Raw genomic sequence first — 8807 nt, forward strand, 5'->3', positions numbered from 1 at the left:
TTCATTTCTTGGGTTAAACTTTTAAATGCATGCCCTTCTGCCTCAGTATTAACAAACAGCCGTTACTCGAATAGTTTTGATTTACATCGTGGGACCCGGCAGGGTTGTCCTTTGAGCCCACTCCTTTTTGCTATTGCAATCGAACCTCTTGCGATTGCCATTCGTGGAAACGAACGGATACAGGGGATATGGAGATGAGGAATCGAGCATAAGGTATCTTTATACACTGATGACTTTAATTTTGTTTGTCTCAAAGCCAGCCACCTCCCTACCAGAGGCACTTTCTGTGTTAGAAGTCTTTAGTCAATTTTCAGGCTATAAACTTAACTTGAGTAAGAGCGAACTCTTTCCGATTAATACAGAAGCACTTAAACTCAAGTATACTGCTCTCCCACTCAAGGTGGTGACAGATCATCTAAGTTACCTTGGGGTATGTTTTACCAGGAATTTTAAAAACCTATTTAAATCGAACTTCCTCAAATTATTAGATCAGGCGAAGCAAATATTATCGAAGTGGTCTCCTCTGTCTTTTTCTCTTATAGGTAGAATCAATTCAATTAAAATGACACTTCTCCCAAAGTTCCTATATCTTTTCCAATGTCTCCCCGTTTTTCTCCCCAAATCCTTTTTTCAGGCCCTTGACTCTTTAATGATAAATTATATTTGGAATGGTAAACACCCTCGGTTACGGAAAGCTTTTCTTCAAAGACCCAAACAAACAGGTGGAATGGCCCTCCCTAATTTCCAATACTACTACTGGGCTGCTAAAATTCGTTCTTTAGTGTATTGGGTGCATTTTCATCTCGACGACTCAGCCCCAGTCTGGGTAACAATGGAGTCCATCGCTCCATCCATTAGCCCATTGTCTCTATCTGCCCTCTTAAGTGCCACACTCCCACTCTCCTCTGCTATTCCTAATGGTTTTCCTGTGATTAAGCACCCTCTTCGAATCTGGACCCAATTTAGGAAGAATTTCGGACTTCAGATTTTTTCACTTCTCAGCCCAATTGCAGCTAATCATTTGTTTGCTCCCTCGATGGTGGATGGTGCATTTAAGATCTGGCATAAAAAAGGCTTAAAATGCATCGCCGATTTATTTATTAATGATCTATTTGCTAGTTTTTCTCAACTGACAAAAAACTCTGGTTTGGTAAAGACTAATTTTTTCAGATTTTTACAAATCAGGCATTATATACAGAAGTTGATTCCCCAATTCCCTAATGAACCCCAAGCCAACCCTGTCGATATGTTTCTTTCTGTCAACCCCACATTAAAAGGCACAATTTCAGTTTTTTACAACCTTATTTCAAAGTTGCATAGCCCCTCATTAGCAGCTATAAGAACCATGTGGGAGCAGGACCTAGGTTCTGCCTTCACAGATCACATGTGGGATTCAGTCCTGGATCGGATACACTCTACCTCCATGTGTGCCCGACATGCTCTTGTGCAATTTAAAGTTAGTACGCCGTATTCACATATCTAAAACCAAACTAGCTCGTATGTTCCCTGATGTGGACCCGACCTGTGATAGCTGTAAGAGCGCACCTGCGTCACTCTTTCACATGTACTGGACGTGTCCCACCTTGAATGAGTTCTGGACATCAGTGTTTCAAACGCTGTCTGAAGTACTTCAGCATCAGATTGAGCCAAACCCTTTTACTGCAGGGTTCCCGCGGATCCTTAAAAAGTCTTAAAAAGTCTTAAATTAGATTTTTAAAATTTAAGGCCATAAAAAGTCTTATAAAGTCTTATTTTTACTTATGAAAGGTCTTAAATTTTAGATGACACTTTGACTTAGACATATCTAAAAGCTTTCCAAATTAAAACCATCTAATTAGCGTACGTATTTTTATTTATTTATTATTCTATCTTTGTGGATTTGCTAGTTCACGTGACATTTCGCGTCACTTGCGAGTCGCGGCAGCATAACTGTCTCCTGCACGCGAGAGGAGAGAAAGAGAAGAGAGGTCGTAAATGTCAGTTCAGTTGTAAGTTCATTCTTTATGTGCGTATGGTGTGCGATGTGTATTGTCTTTTATGATATTGCAATCATTGTTTTAACAATGTACGAGGCACTGCGAGCCGACATCGCATTTGTCTCGTGCTTTCACTGCGTGATGTGTGCAGTGTAACTGTTATGTCCCCAAGTTAGTTTTTGTCTTATATTCAAATCATATTATGTTCTTATATTAGAATATCACATCAGAAAGAGTGCCGTTTTCCCGTGCACGATTCCAATTGTGATATTTATGTTATACAACAGTTAAATTAACAATAAGTTAACATTGAGTTACTTTTTAGACACAATATTGTCAATATTGTTTGTTTTCCCTTTATTTCGCCGACTATAATTTCAAAATGAAACCGTAGCAGAGTCTCAATGCAACACAGCGATGATTTCTTGACTGAAATCCGCGTTTTGAACGAATCACTTGCTTCTTTCCCGAATGAATCAGCCGTTTGAACGAATCGGTTGAATGAATGACTCCCTCAACTCACTTATTAAGACAGTGATTTGCCGCTGCGGTTTCATATTTAAAGTACCCTTTAAATAAAATGTTAAAATTAGAAATCATTTCATATTTAAATATTGAATATTGATTTAAAAATATATATCTCATAGCTTTATTTATGCAGTTGTAAATGGAGTGTACATAAATTAATGCCACTTCTGATGCCGCTTCTGTCACCTCTGCACTGCAAAGATGGATTTTGATTGAATGATTTAATTTGACTGTAACAGTGGTACTGTATGATTATTATATAATTAAGTATTATTGTATAATTACTGTATAATTTAATTTGAATGATAGTATTTGACATTAAAGGTGATGCATAACTCTAAATAAGTTTAGAAAAAATGTCCATATATAGGTGAAAATGCCCCTGAAAAAAATCAATTTAAGGTGGCAAATATTGCCCCTTAATTAAAATATTAATTTCTGTCACTGCTGTGAACTGACCACTGCATAGAATATGAAAAATATGAATATCTTCGTGAGTCAGCTGTCAACAACAGACCTAAACCAGCCATGGCACCAGCACAAAAACACAATCAGTAAAATATCATCTAATTATTATCAACAAAACGTTGAAAATATCAAGATATATTTTTGTCAATACTGCACAGCCCTAATGTACGGTATTAATTTTGATTTCTTCAGGTCTTAAAAAGGTCTTAAAAAGCCTTAAATTTGACTTTCAAAAGTGTGCAGGAACCCTGTACTGGCATCTTTGGCATTCCTCCAAATTTGGGCTTGCCTAAAGGGAAGCTGGAAGTATTGGCCTTTACCTCCTTATTAGCTCGTAGGGCTATCCTGCTCCTCCTTCCCACTCACATTGGATTAGGGACATTATGTCCTGTATGAATTTAGAGAAAATACGGTACACCACCCAGGGATCTGAGAATAAATTTGACAAAATATGGCGCCCCTTCTTGACATTCTTTTAGAAACCAACTACAACAATATCAGAGTAGCTACCCTCTTTTCCTCCTTTTTAATATATATATATATATTTTATTTTATTTTTTATTTTTATTCTTTCCCCTTTTCACCGTTATGTACTACAATTTGGACTTGTGTTTTAAACCATCTCTAGTAGGATCTCTTAAATGCAGGCTTGTTTGTAATTGGATGGACGGGTGGGTTATGGGTGGGGTATGTTCAAAATGTGTATATTTCATCGTACAGTAATTGTTTTTGCAAAGTTGTCATTCAATAAAAAAACTTTGAACAAAAAGTCATCATGAAACTGAAGTCACAACTTTTGTTCCCATTGTGGCATTTATCCAAGTAAAACTGCTTATAAAAAAATAAAAATAAGTCCCAGTATACAATTTTTTTCTGTCAATATTTGATTGGAACACTTAATTGCAAACTAAATGGAGGCAGATCTGAATGTGGATTAAAACTCCATTGAACTACCTTGTTGCCCAGCTCTTGAGCCATTTTACACTTCACCTTTCTGTCCAGAGTTCTCTGTCCTTATGTGACTTATAACATGTTACTCTCTTACATGTTCTGTCCTAGGGGTCTCGGACCACAGGCTGTTTGCAGGGCTGCTTATAAAGTGCGTCGTACAGCTGGAGTTGATTCAGACCATAGATAATATTGTATTCTACCCGGCTACCAGCAAGAGGGAGGATGCTGAGAACATGGCTGCTGCTCAGGTTTGTTCACTTAACCCAAGTCCGTTTAAATATCTGCTTTATAAAGTATAAATGATAATTGACATGATTACATTGAAATATATCTTATAAACAGCACAGACAAATGCAGCAATGTGGTCTTTGTAAACAGCCCCTTATGTTGTTGACAAAATACACAGCGGTATTGAAACAGATACAGTGATTTGGAGAAATCAGCCAAGGAACGGCTTTGTAGCGTGCTAACTTTAAGTGTCATTGGTTCCGTCTCTTTGTGTTTCCTAATAGCGAGATGCACTTGAGCAAGCAGAGGAGGGAGAGACGGAGCCCGATCAGGGTATGTACAGACACCTGTCGTCACAGCACCTCTTCAAACTGCTTGACTGCCTCCTTGAGTCTCACAGGTTTGCCAAGGACTTCAACTCCAACAATGAGCAGAGGACTGCGCTCTGGAGAGCAGGTCTGGGCTCTTTTATTTCCTCGTCTGGATTGTGGTACGCTGTCATTATAGGAGATGGTCTTTTTTTATTATGCATTTCTTTTATTAATCTTGCGTGTAGGCTTTAAGGGGAAGTCAAAACCGAATCTTCTAAAGCAGGAGACCAGCAGTCTGGCCTGCAGTCTGAGAATCCTCTTTCGCATGTACTCCGACACGCAGCTGCAAGACTCCTGGCTAGATATCCAGACACGCCTTTTGCAGTGAGTGCAGCCGTCTGCCTGGTTCTATACAGTGCATCTGTGCTATGTGTTCAGATGCACCTATTATTTGAAGAAATTGCACTTGAGTTGATTTGTTATTGTGTGATTATTTAAATTACACTAACATTATTAACAATTAGAAAGCATTAAATATAGATGCTACACTCATCACTATAATGCATACAAAATAGATGTATGACTCTTAAAAAAAAAAAAGTGGTAGAAGGAACTGTTTTATGTAAAACACTGAAGGATGAGTCACATAATCAAGTTCTACATCATAGATTTACATGTGCTGTATGGGACAGTAACGATGAGCATGTGTGTGTTTTATTTAGAGTTTGTAGTGAAGCGCTGGCTTACTTCATCAGTCTTACCTCAGAGAGCCACCGGGAAGCCTGGACAAGTCTCCTGCTGCTGCTCCTCACCCGGACACTCAGACTGCCTGATGACAAAGTAATAACATGCATAAACAAACACACCCTCTCACTGAACCAGAACATTGGATACAGGGATCAAAATGAACTTTTTAACCTCGCGTGCCAACAAATATTTTTTACCAGCAATGTTTTTTTCTCAATTTTTTATTAAAATAATAATACTTTAAATATACTTTTATTTAAATAAATGATTCCGCTATTTTTCCTTGAAAATTTGTTACACAACTTTTTTTCTGTGAATTTTCTGTAAAAAGCAATCCAAACACTATTATCGCCATGTTTTCTTGCCCATCATCCACCATGTTTGTTTACTCTAAAGCAGGGGTCTCCAACTAGGGCTGAGTATCGTTAAAAAAATGTCAATATGATACCTTAACTTCGATACCTGTTCCTGAACGATACTTTTTTCGATACCAATTTTTTTTAATCCGTTTTAAGTTTAACAAGATTACATTACATATTACCTAAAAACCGCAAGAGATCAACCTAAGCAAACAGTTTTGTGAATATTTGCAATATTTTAATATTGTGTTTCTACATACTCGGACTGATCTACGGAGCACCAAAACAGTCTTGTAGCCAATCAGCAATAGGGGGTGTTTACACTCATGATGGGGGAGGAGAGAGAGTGAGCAAGCGGGACTGTAGAAAGAGAGAAAGCTTAGATATGATCAAAGAGGAAAAGGTCAGAGGTAGGGCTGGGCGATTAAAACGATAATGATAATTATCATGATATAATTTTCCTCGAGAAAATAACAAAAGTTCGATATAATGGTTATGCACCAAAAGCAGAACGTAACTGCGCTACTTATCCGCTCGGCTCAAATGGCAGCGCAGCGCGAGCAAACTAGACATCCAGTGGGATGCGCTTGAATTCAGCCTTATGCATTGTTTTTCATACAAATACCATAGAAAATTTAATATTATTAATATCGCAGCCTGCACTGCTAACTGTGCTGAAGATACATGCCATATAAATCAGGCAACACAAACCTGTTTCATGATTTGAAACAATATCATCTATTCGAACATGCAGAAACTGAGAAATTCATTTTGCTATTAAGATATTTATTTTATTAAGGAAAATGTTTTGAATGTTCTACCTCAGATTGGTAAAATGTTCACCTGTTTGGGAAGTGTTTGTCATGTTCTGACTGTAAAGAGTAAAGATAATTTTTATTTTTAGGGAACTATCCCTTTAAATCTCTTATCTTAGTTCAACTCATGTCACTAATTAGAAGGTTAAAAATAGTACACATTTTATCTTTCATGTTCAGTAGACATCCGGTTGGGTTTGGCCTTGATCTTGATCTTGGTTTTATATTGTTAAATATTGACATGTCCCATCTAAGAATGAGAAAAAACAGACTGTAAAAATAGTGCCCTTATTAACCATACAGGTGGGCTGATAATTAACCCAATAGGTGTTATTTCCTGTAGGAAAAGACAATGTGTTGGATATCTCTCTTATCCTTCAAGAGGTCTGAGTTAAGGCTTTTATTACAGGAAACACCCCGCTGAAATGTCAGCTTGTCAGTGTGATGACCTTTATATGTAAAAGAGACCTGTGCCATTACGCAGTCAGACCACTGGCAGCCCTGGGGATCTTCCCTGTTCATAACTAAAATATACTTTTCCATTCATCACTGTTGATAACATCAGGCATTCTCAGTGGCGTTCCACTCCATACTGACAGACACTCCAAAAAGGTCTTTAGGGAAACCCCTAAACGAAAAGACTTAATACATTTTAAAATAAAATGGCTCGAAGCATCTTTCCATGAACGTCTAACGCTCTCATTTCTCCCTCAGTTCAAGCCTCATGCCTCCTGCTACTACCACCATCTGTGTGAGATGATGCAGTTCGACCTCATTCCGGAGCTCCGTGCTGCTTTGCGGCGATTTTTCCTCCGCATCGGTTCCGTCTTCCACATCGCCGCTCCTGAATTGGGCCGAGCGCAGCCTTCGTCGTCATAAAGTAGATCAGAACTGGGAACACAGCTCTGAGATGAACTGGGGAAAAAGCGGGGCTGTAGAGTGAATGTATAGTCCGAGCGTATAAGCCTCTCCTGTGATTTGAAGGACTGTACAGGAACACAGAACTGACTGTCCAATACTTTCCTCTACCAGTCCTGACTCATCAGCCGTCGGTCGCTCCCCTATGAGTGAACAGCAAGGGTGCCGCTTGTGCTGTGTCATCCGTCTGTGTTGTTAGTGTCATGAGTCATATTTGTTTATTTTTATTTTGACTTTTTTTTTCTGGATGACTGCGACAATAATTTATTACCAGTACTGCTGTATATCTGGTTTCTGATCGTCTGTTGATTTCATTTAGTTGGCTTTTGTCCTATCTGTTAATTTTTTGTCTTTTAAAGGCTGAACAAATCTAGACATCTCAAAAACATAAAAAAAATTAGATCTACCCCTGTTATTAAGAGCTTGTAAGTGACACCCAGTGTGCAATGGGCTTGTGCCAGTAAGCAGTGATATATTTGTTTACCGATTGGTCCAAAAATGGCCATTCTCATTGTCCTTTATTGATTCATCATACAATTATACAATAATTTCTGAACCAAATTCATTCAAGCAACCCCACAGAGGTTTTTGCATTTAAAATGCTTTTAGTTTGGGGTAAAAGACTTACATTTGGCTTTGGTGTGTTCACACTAAAACCCAAATTGTCCTAAGAATGTAATGGTTGCTTTCAAAGCATTTGGTGGTTATTTCACATGTGTCGGTAATTACGCTTGTTAATCCAGACCAGGCAGACACTACCATTCTACAGGCCACACACCATGCTCATTTAGTTTCCAGTTTATTTTTTTGAGAGGTTTAATTCTGCATTCGCATTTTTGTTTGTTCATATTTATCATTTAAATCTTAAGACATCTAAAGAATATTATTTTAGTGCACTAAAGTTGCTTAATTGATCATTTTTTTAATCTTTAATTTTTGTGAGTGCTGTTCGCTCTTGATTCGGAGTCAGACTGAATCGGCAAGTTTACGCGATGGACGCCAGTCACTGATGTCATTATTAAAAAATGAGTGAAGTGGGAGAAATACAGGAATACAAATGTACTGTATAATCCAGGTATATCTTCATTAAACCCAAGCAGCATATGGCTTAGTAGTGTATTGCCAGTGTAGATTCAAATCCCAATTCATTTTCATTAAGGATGTATTTCATTCTTGAAGTGCATTTAAATATTTTCTGAAAAGCATTCCTTCCCTTGCAACTATGGATGTCTACTTTGCCTCCCTTGAGACTGGGAAATATAAATACATAGTATATGAATAAATACAGTGTAAAGTTTTCATGTAAAATATACAGAATAATGTTCAACTCTATACATATTGTGATGTAATCTTTAAAGCATTTGGTGAAGTAATCAATAAAGTTTGAGTTCTGAACCATTGGATATTCTCCTACATTTTTATTCTTCTATATTAAGGTTTTCACTGAGGGGTCTGTCAAGATGTAAAACAGTTTAAAAAAAACATTTACAGCTTTATATCTCGGCA

General features: G+C 37.7%; 1 protein-coding gene across 1 annotated transcript in view; it reads left to right on the top strand.

The window, feature by feature from the left end:
• Positions 1-8702, top strand: part of arfgef2 (ADP-ribosylation factor guanine nucleotide-exchange factor 2 (brefeldin A-inhibited)) — a 36524-nt gene extending 27822 nt beyond the window's left edge. Inside the window, exons 35-39 of the mRNA XM_056246406.1 lie at positions 4032-4171; positions 4436-4607; positions 4708-4846; positions 5185-5302; positions 7098-8702. Coding sequence (XP_056102381.1) covers positions 4032-4171; positions 4436-4607; positions 4708-4846; positions 5185-5302; positions 7098-7262 — 734 coding nt within the window. The 3' untranslated portion in view covers positions 7263-8702. The remainder of the gene's footprint in view (positions 1-4031; positions 4172-4435; positions 4608-4707; positions 4847-5184; positions 5303-7097) is intronic.
• The last annotated feature ends 105 nt before the right edge of the window (positions 8703-8807 follow it).

This window comes from Rhinichthys klamathensis, unplaced genomic scaffold (genome assembly GCF_029890125.1).
Source record: "Rhinichthys klamathensis goyatoka isolate OS25496 unplaced genomic scaffold, OSU_Roscu_1.1 h1tg000037l_1, whole genome shotgun sequence".
Taxonomy (NCBI): Eukaryota; Metazoa; Chordata; class Actinopteri; order Cypriniformes; family Leuciscidae; genus Rhinichthys; species Rhinichthys klamathensis.